This window comes from Loxodonta africana, chromosome 1, assembly GCF_030014295.1.
Source record: "Loxodonta africana isolate mLoxAfr1 chromosome 1, mLoxAfr1.hap2, whole genome shotgun sequence".
In the NCBI taxonomy this organism is placed as follows: domain Eukaryota; kingdom Metazoa; phylum Chordata; class Mammalia; order Proboscidea; family Elephantidae; genus Loxodonta; species Loxodonta africana.
The window spans coordinates 1097240-1120711 of NC_087342.1; the positions used below are offsets into that span (position 1 = coordinate 1097240).

The 23472-nt window shown below is 39.7% G+C and overlaps 1 protein-coding gene across 2 annotated transcripts in view; it reads right to left on the reverse strand.

Annotated features, from left to right (window-relative positions):
• Nucleotides 1–5607: 5607 nt before the first annotated feature.
• BTLA (B and T lymphocyte associated) overlaps nucleotides 5608–23472 on the reverse strand; it is a 49831-nt gene continuing 31966 nt past the window's right edge. Inside the window, exons 4-7 of one of the 2 annotated variants that reach the window (XM_023551821.2) lie at nucleotides 22734–22769; nucleotides 20986–21147; nucleotides 16010–16056; nucleotides 5608–11778 (exon numbers count right to left, since the gene is read on the reverse strand). In XM_023551821.2, coding sequence (XP_023407589.1) covers nucleotides 11503–11778; nucleotides 16010–16056; nucleotides 20986–21147; nucleotides 22734–22769 — 521 coding nt within the window. In that variant the 3' untranslated portion in view covers nucleotides 5608–11502. The remainder of the gene's footprint in view (nucleotides 11779–16009; nucleotides 16057–20985; nucleotides 21148–22733; nucleotides 22770–23472) is intronic. The other variant, XM_023551822.2, reaches the window with a different exon arrangement.

Sequence of the window (23472 nt, forward strand, 5' to 3'; positions counted from 1 at the left end):
CTAATGAAGTTTAAAGACCACAGCGTTCAATATGGATTATACCTCAACATAAAGACAACCAAAATCCTCACAACTGGACCAATGAGCAACATCATGATAAACAGAGAAAAGATTGAATTGTCATAGATTTCATTTTACTTGGATCCACAATCAACACCCACGGAAGCAGCAGTCAAGAAATCAAATGACACATTGCATTGGGTAAATCTGCTGCAAAGGGCCTCTTGCAAGTGTTGAAGAGCAAAGATGTCACGTTGAAAACTAATGTGCGCCTGACCCAAACCATGGTATTTTCAATTGCATCATATGCATGTGAAAGCTGGACAATGAAAAAGGAAGACTGATGAAGAATTGACGCCTTTCAATTGTGGTGTTGGTGAAGAATATTGACTATGCCATGGACTGCCTAAAGAACCAACAAATCTATCTTAGAAGAAGTACAACAAGAATGTTCCTTAGAAGCAAGGATGACGAGACTGCAACTTACATACTTTGGACATGTTGTCAGGAGGGATCAGTCCCTGGAGAAGGACATCATGTTTGTCAGAGTACAGGGCCAGTGGAAAAAAGGAAGACCCTCAAAGAGGTGGATTGACACAGTGGCTGCAACAATGAGCTCAAGCATAACAACAATTGTAAGGATGGCTCAGGACCGGGCAGTGTTTCATTCTGTTGTGCATAGGGTCGGTATGAGTTGGAACCAACTTGACGGCACCTAACAACAACAACAACATGTTCACTGCAGCACTGTTTACAATAGCAAAAAGATGGAAGCAACCAAGGTGCCCATCAACAAATGAATCTATAAATAAATTACAGTATATTCACATAATGGAATACTACGCATCGATAAAGAACAGTGATGAATCTGTGAAACATTTCATAACATGGAGGAATCTGGAAGGCATTATGCTGAGTGAAATTAGTCAGTTGCAAAAGGACAAATATTGTATTAGACCACTATTATAAGAACTCAAGAAATAGTTTAAACATTGAAGAAAATATTCTTTGATGGTTACGAGAGGGGGGAGGGAGGAACGGTGGGAGAAGGGTACTCACTAATTAGATAGTAGATAAGAACTACTTTAGGTGACGAGAAAGACAACACACAATACAGGTGAGGTCAGCACAACTGGACTAAACGAAAAGAAAATAAGTTTCTGGAATAAACTGAATGCTTTGAAGCCCAGCGTAGCAGGGGCGGGGGTTAGGGGACCATGGTTTCAGGGGACATCTAAGTCAATTGGCATAATAAAATCTATTGAGAAAACAATCTGCATCCCACCTTGGAGAGAGGCGTCTGGGGTCTTAAATGCTAGCAAGCAGCTATCTAACATGTATCAATTGGTCTCAACCCACTTGGATCAAAGGAGAATGAAGACCACCAAGGACACAAGGTAATTATAAGCCCAAGAGACAGAAAGGGCCACATAAACCAGAGACTACATAAGCCTGAGACCAGAACTAGAGGGTGTCTGGCTACAATCAATGACTGCCCTGACAGGGAACACAACAGAGAACTCCTGAGGGAGCAGGAGATCAGTGGGATGCAGACCCCAAATTCTCCTAAAAAGACCAGACTTAATGGTCTGACTGAGACTAGAAGGACCCCGGTGGTCATGGCTCCCAGACCTTCTTTTGGCCCAGGACGGGAACCATTCCCAAAGACAACTCTTCAGACATGGATTGGACTGGACGATGGGTTGGAGAGGGATGCTGGTGAGGTGTGAGCTTCTTGGATCAGGGGGACACTTGAGACTATGTTGGCATCTCCTGCCTGGAGGGGAGATGAGAGGGTGGAGGGCGTTAGAAGCTGGCAAAAAGGACACGAAAAGAGAGGGAGAGAACAGGCTGTCTCATTGCGGGGAGAGTAATTGGGAGTGTGTAGCAAGGTGTATATGGGTTTTTGTGTGAGAGACTGACTTGATTTGTAAACTTTCACTTAAAGCACAATAAAAATTAAAAAAAAAAAAATGTAGGAGGAACGTATTTGCCTGCCAGGGCAGAGAATGTGGTCCTGGCCAGGGAAATGAGAACCCCTAATCAAATCTATGCAGATAAAAAATAAATACACTCTAGTCACAGGCAGATATATTTATCCAGAAAGGTCCTGTATGAGCAAGAAGAATGGACTTATGGATTTGGCTATGCAAATCAGAGAGACTGAAACCATCAGGCAAGGTCATGTCCTCAGAAGAAATCTTCCCAAAAACAAGGCAGGGAAGCCAGGGAACACAGACCAGCTCCGGAAATTGGGCTGACCACGATGAGAAGGGAAAAGAGCCCACAGAGAGCTGGCAGAGTCCTCTTCCTGAGTGTTACTTTCCAGAGGTTGGAACAAGAGGGGGCGGAAAAAGAACTATATAGTAACCAAGAGGTGTGGGCACATGGGTTTTCAGACCACAATATTTTGGGAATTACTGTTTGTTATTGCTTAGTATTCATGAATTCATTTCTCAGAAGGGAATTAACTAAGACTTAAACAACTTCAGGAAACACTCTTGATATCCAAAAGTCCTTGATTTTCTGGGCTCCAGGGGTTGGTTCCTGGGGATGCTTTGGCACTCATTGTCGAGGCATAAGTTGAAGCAGTACTGACAATCCAAGCCAAGATAGCTGTCTTTCTGGGCAAAAATACAACCAACAGCGTTCTTTAAGAACCAACCTTAAACTTAAAAGGTCTCATAATCAGGCTGTTGTTCATTGTCAATGCATTTAGCAAAGTGAGACCTCTTTAGAAATGTTGAACTGAAAGCCACTGCTCCCAGATATCATTAAATCTGAGAACAGGACCCAAGGTTGAGGAGCCTGAAAATCTGAAAGCTTCTGGACTTCACCAAGAATCTTCTTGGGATAGGCACCCTTGACAAGGTTTTCCTTAATGCCCTTTCTCCCGTCCTTTGCTTTATTTAAGCATGCCACCCAGTCTGATCTAGTTTCTCCCTGCTTCCATCCCTCTACACTTAGTCCCTTCGGTCAGACAACCTGGCTGGACATCTGCCTGAACTCAAGCTTATATTCCTTGTGAATACTTCCTCTCAGATTTCCCATTTTAATTTTTATTCTCTGTGACCCATGGACAACCCACATGACAAGACAACCATCCATGACAAGACACCCTTGGTCTATCCTCCTTTGCTCCTACATCTAAACAGGAAAGCATTGTTAATCAGATGTGTTTTAGTAAATAAATTAATTTTTAAAAATTTATTGCAAATGACATAATCCCAACTTTAATCGCTTTCAGGGAAAAAAATCCTCTTTATGTCTTAGTTTTCTCATCTCTAAATTAAGATTTTGGTTGGTGTCTACCTCATAGGGATGTTATGAGGATCAAGTGAGATAAATCATGTAAAGGCCGTAACACACTGCCTGGTATAGAGTAGGCAGTCAGTAATTGCTATTATTATGCGCGCTCTTCTGGGTAATGATTTTGAGATATTCAAGAAAGTCATTTTTTTTTTCTTACATCTGTCTGCTCATCTCAGGGTCTCTTGATTAGCAATATCTATGGGAACGAACTCATATTTTTTGTGTGTTTATTGTTCAGTGATATCGGATCATTTGAGAAAAACTGTTCCTGATCACGGTTGCCCACACTAAGGCCAGGTGAATGCTCTTCTTCCATCCATCCACTCATGGCATTCTAAATTAACCTTGATGTTTACAGCTACCTGTTCATGGCTTCTCCACCAGACAACAAGGCATCCCCCAGAACCTAGCATAGGGCCTGGCATGTAGAGGCCTTTCAAGAAATTTTTGTTGAGTAAATTAATGAATGAATAAGATTAGCAACTTTTGAGCCTTTTCGTAACAGTGTCTTTTGATGAGCAAAAATTTTAAATTCTGAGGCAAAGTTGTGTTTTTTTTTGTTTTTTTCTATTTTACCCACTGGAGGTGTTGCCTTTTATGGTTCTTGGTGTTATCCAATTATGTGTAATTACGTTGCTTTCCTATACTCCACTTGTAGACTAGTGCAATCAAAGCACTAGACTCTGAACTTACAGACTGGGAAAAAAAGAAAAGAGAGGAAAAAAAAAAAAGTTCTAGACCCTGCTGACGCAAAGGGTGAACTGAGTACCAGCAGCATCTGCATCACTCAGAACATTTAGAAATAGTCTCAAGCTCTACACCACAGCTACTGAATAAAATGTGCAATTAACAAGTTCTCCTTATGCATCTCTAGAGCTTTCCAGCACCTCTTGTTAAAGACATTCCTTTCTCCATTGAACAGCTTTGGCATCTTTTTTAAAAAATCACTTGTTTGTAGATGCATGAGTGTGCTTATGGATTCCCTGTTTTATTCCATTATCTTTTGTCTCGTCCAGACTTTCTCAACTGGGGTTTCAATGTGGATTTGTCCATTGCTCCCATTAGATTGGTCGATTTTTGGTTCACATATTTTAAAGCTCTGTTATTAGATCCACAAAAAATACGCATTTATAATTGCCATTTTTCTTGAGAAATTACTTACACATTTTTATTAAACGTCCTTCCTTACCTCTGGTAATACTACTTGTCTTGAGTTCTATTTTCAGTGATTTGAATATAGCTATTCCAGCTTTATTATGACTGATGTTTCTGTGTTATGTCTTTTTTCTAACATTTTACTTTTAACTTACATGTGTCTTTATATTTAAAGTGCATATTTTGTGAATTACATATAGTGATGTCTTGCTTTTTTTTTTCTCCCCCAATCTGAGAATCTCTATTAACTGCAATTTGTAGTTCACTAACATTTAATGAAATTACTGAAGCGGTTGAATTTAAGTTTAGCACCTTGATATTTGCTATTTGCCCATGTGTTTTTGTCCATTTTTTCCTTCTTTCCTACCTTTTTTTTCTCTTGGGTGTTTAATATTCCATTTTAATCTCCTTTATTAGTATTTTTAGCTTTATTTGTTTTTTTAAAATTTTTCATGATTCCCTAGGGATTTCAATTTGCATCTTTAACTTATCATGGTCTACCTTGATATAATATTATGCTTTTATTTATTCCCCTCCCAGTCTTTAGGCTATTACTGTCATATATTTGACTCCTACATATTCTATGAAATCCATATTGCAGTATTCATTTAAACAATCAGCTCTCTGTTAAAGAAATTTAAAAATAGGATTTCAAATGTGTTTTATAATTAACCACATTCTGACACCCTCCATTCTTTTGTGTAGATTCAGGTTTCCATCTGCTATCATTTCCTTTAGTCTGGAATGTTCCATTAACATTTCAGGTGGAGCATTTCCTCTAGTGACAACTTCTGTCAGCTTCTGTTTATCTGCATCTATCTTTACCATCATCTTTAAATAATGTTTTCTCTGGATATAACATCCTGTGCTGGCAGTTTTGTTTTAATTTCAGCACTTTAAAATCTGCAACGCATTGTTTTTCATTAAGAGCTGGTGGCCATTCTTATTGTTTGCCTGTATATAAAATGACCTTTTTTAAAAAGACCAGACTTGCTGGCCTAACAGAGACTGGAGAAACCCTGAGAGTATGGCCCCCGGAGACCCTTTTGGCTCAGTAATGAAGTCACTCCTGAGGGTTACCCTTCAGCCAAAGACTGGACAGGCCCATAAAACAAAATGACACTAAAGAGGCACACCAGCCCAGAGGCAAGGACTAGAAGGCAGGAGGGAACAGGAGCGCTGGTAATAGGGAACCCAAGGTTGAGAAGGGAGGGTGTTGACATGTGGGGCTGTTAACTAGTGTCGTAAAACAATATGTGTACCAACTGTTTAGTGAGAAGCTAGTTTGTTCTGTAAACCTTCATCTAAAGTACCATTTTTTTCTGACTGCTGCCACGATTTTTTCTTTATGTTTTGTTTTCAGCAGTTTGTCCATGATATGTGCAGATGTGGCCATCAAGAATCATAAGAGGTAAAATATTATGGATTGATTAATGCATGGGTATGAACCATAGAAATCTCTAAAGCGTAGATCTCAATTCAATACAGTATATGGAGATCCTGGGTGGTGCAAACAGTTCACATGTTTAGCTGCTAACCAAAAAGACTGAAAGTTCAAGTCCAATTAGAGGCAATCTACTTTCAAAACATTAACCACTGAAAACTCTGTAGAGCACAGTTCTACTCTGACATACATGGGGACCCTATGACAGCAGCAGCTTTAGTCCATCTATGGGCTTGCTCCACTATTACTTGGAATACTTCCTTGAAAGAAATTTGTTATAATATTACTTATTTTGCATTTCTTAACTTTTTCAAAGATACACACTAAACATTTATCTCACTCAAATAGTCTTTGAGATCCCATGTGGTCCAATACAGTAGCATTCAAAGAAAACATTAATTCCCGAAAGTTTCAAGAATGATGCGACTTGGTTGTCTAGACTAGAACTATCATCTTTAACAATCTTAAGGCAGTTTGTGAAAGCCAAATGTCACAGTTTGTAGCTTCTAACATCTCATTATTTGATTGTCACCTCATAATATTTGTTAAAATTCTAGCCAATCCTGCTTTTACTTTTTAACACCAGATAAAATTATTTTCAATTGTTAAACATTTTTTAAGACTTTGTAATGGTATTGTTTAAGATAAAAATAAAATTTGTGGCTATATCAGCACGTTAATTACACACATCTTTGACAACCAAGAAGCTTAACGAGAAAACAGTTGCAATAGATCTCTTCCAATGTGTCATGGGTTGAATTGTGTCTAAAAGAATGTGTCAACTCGGCTAGGCCATGCTTCTCAGCATTGCGTGGTTGTCCTTCATTTTGTGATCTGATTAATTATCCTCCATTTTGCGATGTGTCATAAATCCTAACCTCTGTCTGTGATTGTGTTAATGAGGCAGGATTAGGTTATCTTAATGAGGATTAGGTTAAGTTTGTTATATTAATGAGGCAGGATTAGGGTGTATTTTGAGTCAATCTCTTTTGAGTTATAGAAGAGATTAAACAAGTGAAAAAGTAGAGATGGGGGAAGAGAGATACCAAGCCACATAAACATCACCCAGGAGCAAAAGCTCAGAAAAGATAAGGACCTTCCCCCAGAGCCAACAGAGAAAGACTTCCCCTAGAGCCTGTGCCCTGAATTTGAACTTCTAGCCTCCTAGACTGTGAGAGAATAAATTTCTGTTTGTTAAAGCTGCCCACTTGTGGTATTTCTGTTATAGCAGCACTAGATACTTAAAATATAATGTATAATTTTTAAAAAATATACAGGAAAGCACTTTGTAACTCCGTACATCTATGTAAATTATAATTAGAGCTAAAACTGTTCTCATATCTGTCACACCTTCTATGTAACCTATGCTATATACACTGGCCATTTCTGATCATTCTCAGAATGTGCCATGCGTGCTCTTTTGAATGGCTCTCCTTTCCATCTAGAATTTCCTCCTCCCTTTTTCCTGGCTCTAAGAAAGAACTCAAAAGCCATTTTTTTTTAATTTCCCTGAAAAAAGGTAGTTCTTTCTTCTTTTTAATTCATTCAGTTCAATAGTTCAGCATTCAGTGAGTATTTACTATCTTCTCAAATTAGAAAGAAAAATCATGTTCTCACTTCAGTGTATGAAATAGTGTCTTCTGTTGATTTACCCTCTTGCTGACTTCTCAGAAAAAGCAGATTTACTCCTCTGGCTCTTGAAATAGGCAGAGTTTCTCATTCTTTGAACGTTAACCTAGGGAAAGAGCCCTCCTGTAAAAGGCAAGGAAGCAGTCTTCATATCCCTTGTTCTCATTCATCTGCAGTCATGGGAACTTGGGTAAAACTGAGATCCCCTACATGGCTCATTGGATTATCTCTCTGTAGACCCAAGCCAAGCAGGGTTGAGGCGGAAGAGTGGGTAGGAAACTTATCTTGTCTTTGGGTCCAAGCTATACTCACCAACCCACCTTTACTATTAACAATAATTTTTTTCCAGTGTGAGTCCTCTGTTAATTTTTCAATTGGAGTGTGATTAATTAGGTCCCCACAAAACCCCCCAAACACCGTCTTAGGATCAGGAAATCTACTAAAGTGTATAAGACACGATCCTTACACTCAAAGAATTTATAGTTTTGTGGTGTTTCCACGGCACTTCGAACCTATCTCTATGACTGAAGAAACCCATTATATTGTAAATTATTGTTTAGTTTCTACCTCTTCATCTACGCCACAAATAGTGAAAAGCAGAAACGGAATCTTTCCTAACCTTGTAACCTCAGCACCTAAGAAGGTGTCTAGTTGTTGTTAGGACCCATTGAGTCAATTCCAACTCATAGCAACCCTCCGTACAACAAAATGAAACACTCCCCAGTCTTGCACAATCCTCTCAATCATTGTTATGCTTGAGCCCATTGTTGCAGCCACTGTGTCAAACATGTCATTGAAGGTCTTCCTCTTTTTCGCTGACCCTCTACTTTACCAAGCACAATGTCCTTTTCCAGGGACTGGTCCCTCCTGATAACATGTCAAAAGTATGTGAGATGCAGACTCAACATCCTTGCTTCTAAGGAGCACCGGCAGTACAGATTTGTTCATTCTTTTGGCAGTCCATGGTATATTCAATATTCTTTTGGCAGCCCACGGTATATTCAATATCCTTCACCAACACTGTAATCCAAAGGCATCAATTCTACTTTGATCTTCCTTTTTCATTACCCAGCTTTCACATGCATATAAGGCAATTGAAAACACCATGGCTTGGGTCAGGTGCACCTTAGTCTTCAAGGTAACATCTTTGCTTTTTAACACTTTAAAAAGGTCTTTTGCAGCAGATTTTCCCAATGCAATGAGTCATTTGATTTCTTAATTGCTGCTTCCATGGATGTTGATTGTGGATCCAAGTAAAATGAAATCCTTGGCAACTTCAATCTTTTCTCCATTTATCAAGCATGATGTCCTTCACCAGGGACTGGCCTCTCCTGATAACCTGCCCAAAGTAAGCCAGATGGAATCCAACCATCTTTGCTTCTAAAGAGCATTCTGGCTGTATTTCTTCTAAGACTGATTTGTTCATTCACCTGTCAGTCTGTAGTATATTCAATATTCTTCACCAGCACCACAATTGAAATGCATCAATAACAGATAAGTGCCATGAAATTATACGATTAGGCCAAAGAATCCACTCTGAGAGCTAGATTAGTTTTGGCTGGCAAACAGCACTATTCAAATAAACCACACATGCCAAATCTAGCCTCTACTTCAGGGTTCTTCAAACTGTGGACACTGGGAAACCTCTATCAAAATCACCTGGGGTGCCTTTTAAAGGGAAAAATTATACAGCCATATCCTTGACCTCCTGAATCAGAATTCTGTGGGGCTAGAACCTGGTATTCTGCAGTGTAGCAAGTCTCTCGAGTTGCCATAAAGCTTGAGAATCACTCTTGTATTTCATACTCATACATTTTTTTGGTACAAAAGCAAAGCCAAATGAATTCCAAACGAGTTTTAGTAGCTTTGCTTTCTTATCTGGAACAATCAACCAACTTAAAATTCATGGAAAATCATTTAAATTTGCTACATATTCTTTTTCCCAAAGGACCTATAAATTAATCAAATATGCCATGCAAATAATACTGAAATAGACTTATTAGAAGAAATATATACATATGTCCGGTACTTTTTATTAAGAAGGAATAAAAACATAAATCATTTGTAATTTTGACAAGTAGAAATTTAGTCATTTACAGAGGTGAAACCACTATGGATATGATCTTTACTGTAAGAGCTGCTATGAATATTCTAAATAGCAATAACAAATACGTTGTTTTTTAAATTGAAGAGAATTATGAAGGAACTGCTTGGCTGTGTGTTTATCTGATAAGAGAAAAAGCATATCCTCCTCATACTTTCTGTTTCTATTTTTAAGAATACCGCAAGTAGCTCTTCCAACACATCTTTTGCATAAGTTGCCCATAAAGGAAGCTTGGCTAAAAAAGCCTACCTAAAATTTGTTTCTTAAAATTTCAGGTGTATTAATACTATAGGGGCCAGAACAGTAACTCATAAACAATACCTAAAACACTGAAAATCTAAGAGGCAGAAATTAATGCCAATGTTACCCAAGAAAAGCCCCATCACCATCACCTCAAACCTCAGCTTTGCCTATTTTTGTGGGTACTCTACTCATATACCCATCAGCATAACATCATACACCGTTTTCTTTAATGATCTATTTACTGTGGTATTTGGAGCTTCTTTAGCAAACTGAAAATGGAATGTCACTCTGGTCAGTTTCTCTTTTACCATTTCTGCAAGTCGCCTACCTCTCCTTCTACACACACACACACACACACACACACACTCACACCATCACTGGTACAGCAGTTCATATTTTTGGATCCTAACCTTTGCTAGTCACTTCATATGAGGGCTGTTGTGTTATTTAGTAGCAGTGGCACCTGAGAACTCTCAGATCCTCAAGTTATTGAATAAAGTTGTAGGCTATTTTTAAAATAATTAGACTCAAATACTTAGTGGAAATTCAAAATATCTGAAGCCATCTCCTCCTGATATACCCTTAAGTGGTTTCAACTTCATTATGTATCACTTGCCGCGACTCCTTAATGAGAAGAACAGCAAGAAACAAACGTGGTGAAGGAAAATGTGTTGACTCGTACTGGCCAACTAAATATTCTAGACTTTTCTCCATTCCATTAACGGTAATTTTAATTTGCTATCAGGTCACCCATGAAGCCGTTTAAGCCATCAATCTGTGTTTGCCTGATCATACTTGTTTTCACTGATTTTTAAGGTTTCAGGTGCCCACAAGTGTATTCATTCAGCAGCATTATGTCACATTCATGTATATTAGTCTGCCACCCAAAGATGATGCCGCTACTTTGCGCATAAAATGCACCATCCGTTAATTGCTTCATGAACACTTAAATATGCTTAGCAATCTAACAGGGTGGATATAAGGATTTGTTTTTCAGGTTTGTTTTCAGGAGAACATCTCTACCCCATACCCAAATGGTGTATTCCATATCCCTATTGTACCACTTATTCTTTCCCTATATCATGAAGTCTAAGATTATTTCTCCTTTACTCTTAAGAACCCTCAGTCTTACATTGACATAGGAAAATTTCCTATTATGGAAAATTGGCTGGAATAAATATAGGATCATTACAGTACTTTAGATTAGTTGGTTGGATGGGGACATTCTTTTTCAAGAGTTTGTAGTGAGCTCATCTGGATAACACAAACCCTGTCTTCCCCACCTGTCTCTCTGATCGCTCCAAAGAAAATATTGAATTTTCATATTGGGTAAAATGTAGCTAAGATTAAAATCTTCCAACTTTCTGCTCTTCAATCACTTTTGGAGAACAGATTTTGTTAATCGAGGCTACAATAATAAAAGTCTCCCAAAGAAGTTCTCAGGAGAAATTTTAGTCACTTGTCATATAGATTCTTAAAATCCAAGCACCAACAAAAACCTCCTTGAAGGGAAAATTCTCAAGGCGAAGAATCTTATTTGACATTCCGTTGGGCCCAGACGATGGTGTTGGCTTGGAGACATTCAGTGATGGCTTGGGGGAGATCAGGACAAGATTTAACTCCTCACACATATGGCTGCATACTCTGTAGGGGCTTCTTTCACATCTCTTGCTGGTCTTGGGTTCACTCCAGTGATACAATAGTTCAGGGAAGCATAAACAATGTTCTGTTTATTTTCCTCTAAGCATGGGTTAGAATAAACCTCAGGCCCTTCCTGTGCCCTGAACCAGGAGTCATTATCATAAATACCAGTTTCTGTTGGCAGTGTTTGGGAATTTTGCCTGGTGCTCACTTCATCTTGCTCACTCCCAAAGGGCTGGGAAACAGCAGCCTGTAGGAGACACAAAAAGGTTTAAGCATCACATAAGGCCATGGTTGGTGCGGGTCTTACAGCGCTAATCTCACCCATGAGCGAGTACTCGCTCACCTCTGACTGTGGGGTTAAATGTACCTTCAGAGGAGGAATAATCTGTCGTCCCTTACATATGCTGCTGACAATTCAGTTTTTAACAACTCAGTTATTAAAGGGTGAAAGGCTCGAGGACCACTGTGTTCTCCCCAAATTGTTATTTTTTGCTTTATTATTGGTCACTTTTGAGGTAACACAGCACTTTTCAACCCTTCCTCAAGATGAAAAGCATGGCCCAAGCTAACAAGAAATATAAAATATCCAAACTTTAGGCAGCCTACGATTTGATAGCCAGTGTTAACACAGTTTAGAACAATTAAGGATAAAGCAGAACAGATCATCATTAAGTGGGCAGAAAGAGTAAATGTTATAAGTTACTCATGATATTAAAGCACTGGACTGCTAACTGAAAGGTCAGCGGTTTGAAACCACCATTAGCTCCACAGGAGAAAGATGTGGCAGTCTGCTTCTGTAGTGATTTACAGCCGTGGAACCTCTGCGGGGTGGCCATAAATCAGAATCAACTTGAGGGCCGTGAGTTTATTGATGATCTATTATTGTAATTTGAAATACAGAATTTGAAAATTGCTGTCAGTTTTTGAGGGACAAAGGGAAAAAAAAAAAAACCTAAAATAGTATTCCTATACCGTCGCCTGCTGGCATTGAATTGATTCTAACTCATACCAACCCTATAGGACAGTGTAGAACTGCCCCATAGGGCTTCCAAGGATCAGCTGGTAGGGTCAAACTGTTGAACTTTTGGTTAGCAGCCTTAGCTCTTAACCGCTGTGCCACCAGGGCTCCAGTATTCCTATAAAACCAAAACCAAACCCAATGACGTCAAGCTGAATCCGACTCATAGCGACCCTATAGGACAGAGTAGAACTGCCCCATAGAGCTTCCAAGGAGCTCTTGGTGGATTTGAACTGCTCACCCTTTGGTTAGCAGCTGTAGCACTTAACCACTACCCCACCAGGGTTTCCAGTATTCCTGTAAAAAACCAAAAACCAAACCCACTGCCGTTGAGTACAGGGTGGTACAAATGGTTAAGTGCTGGACTATTAAGTGAAAGACTGCAGTTTGAGCCCACCCAGAGGCACCTTGGAAGAAAGGCCTGATAATCCACTTCCAAAAAGTCACAGCCATGAAAACCTTGTGGAGCGCGATTCTACTCTACACACATGGGGTCTCTGCGAGTCAGAATCAACTCAGTGGCACCTGATTTTGTTTTCTGCTCTTGTAGTTATTTATACCACAAGAAAACTCTTACACTGCCAAATAAATATCTTAAAGCTTCAAATGTCTTACAGCTTCTGAGAATGAGGTGAATTTATAGAAAGTAAAAATACAACAGCCCCTGTTGCTTTCAGCTATTTGTTAACCATTCCTAGTTACATACACGGGGCCCACCTGGTAAAAATGGAGATGTTATACTAATGCTAAATGCTAGGGGTTGTTATTTCTTTTCTTTTTTTTTTTAATTTCAATTCCTTTACAGCATCAGGTCCATGGTCTTTGAGGGTCTACATGGTTGTCTGGTCCTTCATTGTCGTCACTGCAATGTGTGCATCAGCACGTCTGTTACACCTTTTTGGCAGAGTTCACCCTGACAGCATATCTGGTGGTATCCAGAGAAACTAGTTATTAACTGCTTAGCACAGGATTTGCCTCTAATAGAGGTGGCTGCCCAGGAAATGACACAAAGGCTAGATGATTGAGAGAGGCTGCATTTCCTTTTACCTTCACAGTCTCTTGACTAAGATAGAATGTGCCGACTTCCACTGGCAGGAACCCAGTTAAAGTGAGCCAGTGGAGCACTGAAGAAGCAAAGACTATCATGTAACCTAATAGCCATAAATCTGCAATGTACCAGCAAGGTCTCTGTTGTACTTTTCAATAACTAAATCTATTAATTCAGTTACCCGGCTCTCTTCTCAAAAGATAGCTCATTTCCACGATAAGTTTTGTCAGAATGAATGGGGTGAAAGCAAGCATGGTGCTCTGTGACTGAGTGTGGGTGGTGATCAATGTGGGTGGTATACCACAAGGCTGGTGCCCCATGGTATGGTGGGCAGAGGTGATAAAGGCAGAGGTGGCAGTCACAGCTCACATTTGTATGGCATTTTACAGTTTATGAAGCATTTTTTTATAAGTATTGAGATATAATTCAGATACCATAAAAATCACCCTTTAAAAATGTACAATTGGTTTGTTTTTAGTATACCAAGCACTTTTATACCCTCAAAGGACCATTCTGGAAAAAGATCAGAACTTTGACTTTTATATATACCTGCCATTTTTTTACCAGTTTTTTTCTCTACTTTGTATTTCTAGTCCACTGGCTTCCATGTGAGTTCCTTCTTGAAAAGGTCGTCAGCCCCAAGAGACTAAAGGGGCACACCAGCCCAGCGGCAATGACTAGAAGGCAGGAGGGGACAGGAAAGCTGGTAATAAGGAACCCAAGGCTGAGAAGGGAGAGCGTTGACATGTCGTGGGGTTGTTAACCAATGTCATAGAACAATATAGGTACTAGCTGTTTAAAGAGAAACTAGTTTGTTGTATAAACTTTCATCTAAAGTACAATAAAAAAAAAAAAAAGTCTTCAGCCCCAAGGGTCTGATATGTCATCTCTTTGATTATTTCCTGAAATGCCTGACAACTCAAGTGGAGCAATTCAAATTCCAGTGAAAGACATGAACACCTTAAAACAATACTCCCGAATAAATGCACACACAGAAAAACACATTTTGAATTCAACTTTAAGTTATAGTTTAAGTTATAAATAATTCATCCAGCTCACACAGAAAAAATATGCTCACATTTTAACCAACCTGGATTTTGTTTGCACAGAAATTATTTAGGTTATTGTTCTAAACGGTTTCATAACTCACAGGACTGATTGTGACAGAATGTAGAATTTTTGTTGTGGTTCACTATAGGAAGAGAGGAAATAATGTTTAAGAAAATCTCCCTACTTCAGGAAACACAACCTTAACACCCAACACAATGTTTATTGATACTTACTAAAAATTTAATACAAGTTTACTAAGTTGAAAGTATTTGGTTTGGTTTAAAATTAGGAGGGTTGGTGAAGAAAGCTTTGTGCCATTTAATATTATATGTAGAATTGTTGGCTATATCTGCCTCTGATTTTTCTGGAGCCTTCAAGAAGTTTAACCCATTACCATTGAGTTGATTCCAATTCATGATGACACCATATGTTACAGGTTAGAACTGCTCCATAGGGTTTTCTTGACTGTAATCTTAATGAAAGCAGATTGCCACACCTTTCTTCCACTGAAGACAGTTGTTGTTGTTGTGTGTCACTGAGTCAGTTCCAACTCATAGTGACCCTAGGGGACAGAGCAGATCTGCACCAAAGGGTTTCTTAGGCTAAAATCTTTATGGGAGCACCTCTTTATTCCTACTCCTCCTTACTGAAACACACAGAAAAAAATTAAGTTTGTTTACAGTAACTCATTTTTGACTAGTTATTTGTTTTTAGTTAAAGATATTCATAAAAAAAATTTTTGCAAACATATTAACCAATCTTATATTCTTCTCTGAGTTCTAATATTTATACATCATTAAACCCAAAATAAAGGCCCAAATTTATTTTCCAAGAAATCGTAAGAAAAATTGGCACTGCCTCTAAAACATCCTTTGCTTAGTCTAGGAGGTCTTGTCTCTGAGGATCCCACACAGAATCAGGGGATTTTGCACAATAAGGGAGCCTGTGAGCACACCCCTTTATCAGTGTGTGTGATTTACAAGGAAATCCAGTCATTTTATGAGGTCATGGATGTGCTCATTCTTCCACTAACTTCCTATTCTCTTCCAGAAAGACTGTAAGAAGTTTCTGTGAGAATAAGTGAATAGGCTGAAGCAGTTTCTGAATTTTCTGTTGAGGGTCTACACTGCTTCCCACCTCCCATCCTGAGAACCACTTATTATGAAACTTGTTGATTCTCATGAAACTTTGCATCAGAGGTGAATGTAAAAAAAAAAAAAAAAATTAAGAAAAAAGAGTGAATATATATATAGCACTTAGGACACATAAGTGTTACACAGATTCATTAAATAAGAAGATATATCTAAATATTAACAGCGTAAAACTCAAATCCATTTGTTTTAAGAGATACTTCAAACATACCAGGTTAATTTCCCTTCCTGTTGAATCAGAAGTCTTCTTTCGTTTCTCTGGAAGACAAAAAGGGAAATAAAGAAACTAAAGAACAGCATGAAACTCTTCCCTAATTCCCTATAAATTTGGGTTTTAATTCTGGAATCCGACTGCTAAATTGAAATTTAGTGTCTAGAGCAAGGTTGGCAGCCTATCCAGCCTAAGGGCCTCCTACCAATTGTATGCTGTGATGCTATTATTGGTTTATTTGCTGTGGCTAGCATGCCACAGATGCAGCGCTGGAGGTGCTCACTCGTCTATGCCAAGAAATAGGGAAGACAGCTTCCTGGCCAACTGACTGGAAGACATCCATATTTATGCCTATTCCCAAGAAAGGCAATCCAACCGAATGTGGAAATTATAGAACAATATCATTAATATCACACGCAAGCAAAATTTTGCTGAAGATCATTGAAAAACGGCTGCAGCAGTATATCAACAGGGAACTGCCAGAAATTCAGGCTGGTTTCAGAAGCAGACAAGGAACCAGGGATATCACCGCTGATATCAGATGGATCCTGGCTGAAAGCAGAGAATACCAGAAAGATGTTTACCTGTGTTTTATTGACTATGCAAAGGCATTCGACTGTATGGATCATAACAAACTATGGATAACACTGCAAAGGATGGGAATTCTAGAACACTTAATTGTGCTCATGAGGAACCTTTACATAGATAAAGAGGCAGTTGTTCGGACAGAACAAGGGGATACTGATTGGTTTAAAGTCAAGAAAGGTGTGCGTCAGGGTAGTATTCTTTCACCATACCTATTTAATCTGTATACTGAATAAATAATATGAGAAGCTGGACTATATGAAGAAGAATGGGGCATCAAGATTGGAGGAAGACTCATTAACAACCTGTGTTATATAGATGACGCGACCTTGCTTGCTGAAAGTGAAGAGGACTTGAAGCACTTACTAATGAAGATCAGAGACCACAGCCTTCAGTATGGATTACACCTCAACATAAAGAAAACCAAAAATCCTCACAACTGGACCAATGAACAACATCATGATAAACGGAGAAAACATTGAAGTTGTCAAGGATTTCATTTTACTTGGATCCACAATCAACAGCCATGGAAGCAGCAGTCAAGAAATCAAAAGACGCACTGCATTGGGCAAATCTGCTGCAAAGGACCTCTTCAAAGTGTTGAAGAACAAATATGTCACCCTGAAGACTAAGGTGTGCCTGACCCAAGCCATGGTATTTTCAATGGCATCATATGCATGTGAAAGCTGGATAATGAATAAGGAAGACCAAGGAAGAGTTGACGTCTTTGAATTGTGGTGTTGGCAAAGAATATTAAATATACCACGGACTGCCAAAAGAACAAACAAATCTGTCTCAGAAGTACAGCCAGAATGCTCCTTAGAGGCAAGGATGGTGAGACTGCATCTTACATACTTTGGACATGTTGTCAGGAGGGATCAGTCCCTGGAGAAGGACATCATGCTTGGCAGAGTACAGGGTCAGCAGAAAAGAGGAAGACCCTCAACGAGGTGAATTGACACAGTGGCTGCAACAATGAGATCAAGCATAACAATGATTGTAAGGATGGCTCAGGACTGGGCAGTGTTTCGTTCTGTTGTGCATAGGGTCGCTATGAGTAGGAACTGACTTGATGGCACCTAACAACAACAACAACTGCATGCTACACATCCCTCTGCTCCTGAGAATTCACCCTGGCCATTTTCCTCACTGTTTCATCACTTCTCATTCAAGATATTCCCACAGCACATCCAAGAGGGAGGAACAGAATCCAGTATATCACTTTTAAAAGACTGGAAATCCTTGCACTGGGGACATTCCTTACCCAATGACAGAGACCCTACAGTCCTGTCACCATCGTACCCAGAATCCCCTACCAGCTAGTCCCTGCTTCTCTTTCTGCCATTCTGAGAGAAGTTCCAGCTGCCTCAAGAAAGATAATGAAACTTTACAGAGGGACCCTGGAAAAAGCCCTGGAGTTTAAGACTCAAAGCTGGGATTATAAAGAAATTCCTCAGGATTCCGAAAAGTTTCTGGGCCACAGAAGACCTCATCGCAAAACACCAGAAGCACATTTACCCAGACAAAGCTTTCTCTTGTGGCAGACATAATAAAGGATGACATCAAGGACATCATACATGAAGAAAGCAAAAGGTCATTAAAAAGACAGGAAAGAAAGATAAGACCAAAATGAATGTCAGAAGAGATGCTGAAACTTGCTCTTGAACACAGAGTAGATAAGGCAAATGGAAGAAATGATGAAATAGAAGAGCTGAACAGAAGATTTCAAAGCACAGCTCAAGAAGACAAAGTATTATAATGACATATGCAAAGACCCAGAGTTAGAAAACCAGAAGAAAAGAACACAATCAGCATTTCTCAAGCTGACAGAACTGAAGAAAAAAATTCAAGCATCCACATGCAATATTGAAGGATTCTATGGGTAAAACACTGAATGACCCAGGAAGCATCAAAAGAAGATGGAAGGAATATATACACAGTCACTGTAGCAAAAAGAACTGATGAATGTTCAGCCATTTCAGGAAGTAGCATCTGATAAAGAATTAATGGTACTGAAAGGAAGAAGTTCAAGCTGCACTGAAGTCACTGGGGAAAAACAAGGCTCGAGAAATTGACAGAATACAAATAGAGATGTTTCAATAAATGAATATGCAACGCTAGAAGCATTCATTAGTCTATGCCAAGAAATTTGGAAGGCAGCTACGTGGCCAACTGACTGGAAGAGATCCATATTTGTTCCCATTCCAAAGAAAGGTGATTCAACAGAATGCAGAAATTATCAAACAACATCATTAATATCACACTCAAGAAAAAATTTTGCTGAAGATAATTCGAGAACTACTTCAACAGGGAACTGCCAGAAATTCTAACTGGATTCAGAAGAGGATGTAGAATGAGGGATATCATTTCTGATGTCAGTTGGATCTTAGCTGAAAGCAGAGAATACCAGAAAGATGTTTACCTGTGTTTTATTGACTATGAAAAGGCATTTGACTGTGTGGATCATAACAAACTATGGATAACATTGTGAAGAATGGGAATTCCAGAACACTTGTGTTCATGTGGAACCTGTACATAGACAAAAAGGCAGTCATTCAAACAGAAGAAGGGGATACTATGTGGTTTAAAATCAGGAAAGATGTACATCAGGTTTGTATCCTTTCACCATACTTGTTCAATCTGTATGCTGAGCAAATAATTGAAGAAGCTGGGCCATATGAAGAAGAATACAGCATCAGGATTGGAGGAAGACTCATTAATAACTTACCAAATGCAGATGACACCACCTTGCTTGCTGAAAGTGAAGAGGACTTGAAGCACTTACTAATGAAGATCAACGACCACAGCCTTCAGTATGGATTACGCCTCAACATAAAGGAAACAAAAATCCTCACAAGTGGACCAAAGAGCAACATCATGATAAATGGAGAAAATAATGAAGTTGTCAAGGATTTCATTTTACTTGGATCCACAATCAGCACCCATGGAAGCAGCAGTCAAGAAATCAAATGACGTATTGCATTGGGCAAATCTGCTGCTTTTTAAGCCTCTTTAAAGCGTTAAAAAGCAAAGATGTCACTTTGAGGACTAAAATGTGCCTGACCCAAGCCATAACATTTCCAATTGCCTCATATTCATGCAAAAGCTAGACAATGAATAAGAAAGACCAAAGAAGAATGGATACACTTGAATTATGGTGTTGGCAAAGAATATTGAATTCACAGACTGCCAGCAGAATGAACAAATTTGTCTTGGAAGAAGTACAGCCAGAATGCTTCTTAGATGGTGAGATTGTGCCTCACGTACTTTGGATATGTTATCGAAATGGACCAGTTCCTGGAGAAGGACATCATTCTTGGTAAACTAGGGGGTCATCAAAAAAGAGAAAGACCCTCAACAAGATGGATTGACACAGGGATTGCAACAACGGGCTCAAATGTAACAACAATTGTGAGGATGGTGCAGGGCTAGGCAGTGTTTTGTTCCGCTGTACATAGGGTTGCTATGATTGGGAACTGACTCGACAACACCTAACAACAACAACATAGTTATTCTGTGACTGTGTTGTGGAAAGGGGATGGGAGAAAATGGAAGAGAGGATAAAAGAGAGAACTGAAGTGGTTTAGGCCACAACTAGATCAAAATTGTCCATGCGAACCTGTCTTACCAGTGTGTAAGTAGTTGTGAGGTTGAAGGACGTTACCTGTCTTACGGTGTGTAAGTGGTTGTGAGTTGAAGGATGTTTTACATAAGCAGACGGTAATTGTTTTCAAAATATCACGCCCCTCCCATCATAACCTTGGAAACTCTATGGGGCAGTTCTACTCTGTCCTATAGGGTCGCTATGAGTCAAGATCGACTCGACGGCACTGGCTCTCTCTCTCTCCCATCATAATCAAACATGCATTTTTCGAACACATTATTGTTGAGTTAGGGCTCAGTTCAAGCATGTAGCGTGTCAGAACCGGCAACAAGAGTGTGTATGACTGGGATGCTGTGGTGTGGCTATGAAAAAGGATGAGACAAAATTACTCAAATCATAAAGGCATGATCTGAGAGATCATTTCAACCTCCTCAAGGTTTATAAGAGCTTCTTCTGACACAATCCTAAAAAAAAAAATCCTAAGATTCACACAAATTGAAGGAGAAATTCCCAGCCATGTGCCCTTCTTACCATATCCCTGACAGAAGGACTGTGATATAGTACTGAGCATGCCTGCTCCATGACTTGAGTGAGCTTGAATTAATCCATTTGGATCTTTAGTGTATGAAACGCCACCCAAGAAATCATTGTCCATGGCATATCCCAGAAGATCACGAAAGACAACAGCTGAATCCAGGTAAAAATCTACCGGTCCCAGGAATAGAGAAACCCAACTGTAGGTGCAGAGGGGAAGAGGGAAAATGAAACCCACCTTGGCGAAACTCACCTTGGCACTTTCTCAGGCAGCAGAACAGGCAGAAACAGGTAATGAGGAGTGGAGATAATCCCCCCAAAGGAAGCAAACTATAAAGGAGCCATTTTCTGTTTGCTGTTTCATCCTGGGAGGGAGGTCCTGAGGCACTGGTTGCATCTGAAATGTTGGCAAATGCTAAAGACAGTCAGGAACTCTGAGATATATTAGCATTTTCAATGCCTCCTACTTTGTTGGGGTCCCTGGGTGGTACAAATAGTTCATTGCTCCACTACTAACCCAAAGGTAGGCAGTTCCAAAACACCCAGAGGCACCTGAGAAGAAAGCCTTGGTGATTTGCTTCAAAAGGTTGAAGCCTTGAAAACCCTACGGAGTGCAGTTCTATTCTGCAATACACGGGGTTGCCAGAGTTGAAATCTTCTTGAGAGCAACCGGTTTTCTGTGTTATCAGAACCTGAATGAAGGAGGTTACAGGCGGACACCTCCATCCCCTCCCTCCAGGAAGCCTTTCCTGAGAATCCCCTACCTCGGTGCCCTTACCCACCTCTTGTTTTATTGCTAAGCATATGCCACCCTAAATTATACTTTATTTTTTGCAAAAGCCCTTTTTTAGGCTAGGGTTAATCCTCTGTAGAGATCCATAATAGCTCTCAGAAAGTACCTCATCAATGCTGTTCATTTACATTATCTTATTTAACTCTCATATTTACCACTTAAGAAAAGTAGGAAGCCATAATTTGTATTCAGTTCCATGATTGCGATGCATTTTATTGTTCTAAGACTGGCCCAAGGTCGGATAGCCAGTGAGTGGCAGTTGGGACTCCAGCCCATATCTTTCTGATAATAAAGTTCCTTCAACATGGCAACCTTTCCTTGCCTCATAACTCTTTGGTCACGTGGGTATACAGCTGGCACTGGTTACTATTAATCAATGATAATGGACATTAAGGACTCATTTGTCCACACTGGGTTCAATTTATTTGTAGGTCATGAAAATAATTCAGTAGGTCACAAACAGCATATTTTTGAAAACGAAGCAGAGCAGAAGAGAAAATATCAGAATATATTACACACGCTAGAGCAATGGTTCTCAGCTGGGGCAATTTGGCAATGTCTGGAGGCATTTTTGACTATCACAAGGCTGGGGAGCCAGCATCTAGTGAGTAGAGGCCAGGGGTGATGCTAAACACCGTGCAATGCACAAGACAGCTTCCCCTCGATCCTTATGTGATTAAATGCTTGAAATGTCAATACTGCCAAGGTTGAGAAACCCTGGCTTGGGATAAACACAGCTTTGGGAAACTTTTATTTCAGTTATTCACGTACGTGTATGTTTGTATTATGGGTTAGGGTATAAGACGTACTTTTTATTACAGGTTACTGTTACACAGTATGAAAACTACTGGACTAAGATACTCTGTTATATGTATGAGTTGCTTCTCTAGATGCTTGGTTTTAGGTAAAGATCGTCAGTGGCAAATGGAGCCAGACATAAAATGGTTTAGTAATTTAGAGCAAAAGTAAAGGCTGTGTTTTCCCTGCTCCAGCTGCTGCTAAGGTTGGTCGGGTACCCAAGTCATTGCCAAGGGTGGCAGGCCCAGCCCTCTGGGGAAGGGGCATGGATAGGAATAGAGACTAAGGTCCACAACATGATAACCTAACACAAACCAAATCTACTCGCTAAGATCCAACTTTTACTGTGAGTTCTCCAACTACTAAACAATCTAGTTTTCTTAATTTTAAATGACTAATTTGATACTTACTGATTAGAAGGTGTTCTGAATTATTTTGAGTCCGTGCTGAAATAGAAAAACAAGATAGAGAGTTGAAACTGGTTATGAAAACAAGAAGGGCGCACTCTCAGGCGTGTCCAGTATCAGATCTTGTCTCTGAGAGGGCTTGTGTTTGCACACTAACAATATTTCAGTCCAACGACAGTTTGCATGATGTGTGGATCATCACTTTGAGATCAAGAGCACAAAGTAAATTTCTGGATTCATTTTGAGACTCACAGAAAAACTGTGTAGAAACAACGTAACCTTCATCTGTCTGCTTTGATCTTTCCTCCCCATTCATTTATGTATTGTGACATAATACAGCCTGTATGACACCTTCTAGCACCTGAAATAACAAGACACACCTTGAACAGATGCTCCAAGTAAGCTTCCATGGAAGCAGGGTGACTTGCTGGGCACTCAATGTGAAACAAAGATTGTGCCTGTCTTTTCCTGCCCATGTCCTGCCCCTACTTTCCTGCACAGATAGTGACCACCCACCTTCGTGGGTCCCTAAGCAGGGAGTAGCCAAGGGCTGGTTGAAGAGGACAGAGTTGAAGGCCAATGCTTGTTCCAGAGACTGTTCCCTAGCTCTGTCATCTTCTCTCTTGGGACTTTGGTTTGCTCTGGAAAGTATTTGTCTTCATTTTGGGAGACTATCGCTTTCCCATGAGCATCCAAGTTCCTACTCTGTCACAAACTTGTTCTTACAAAAACCAAATTGACC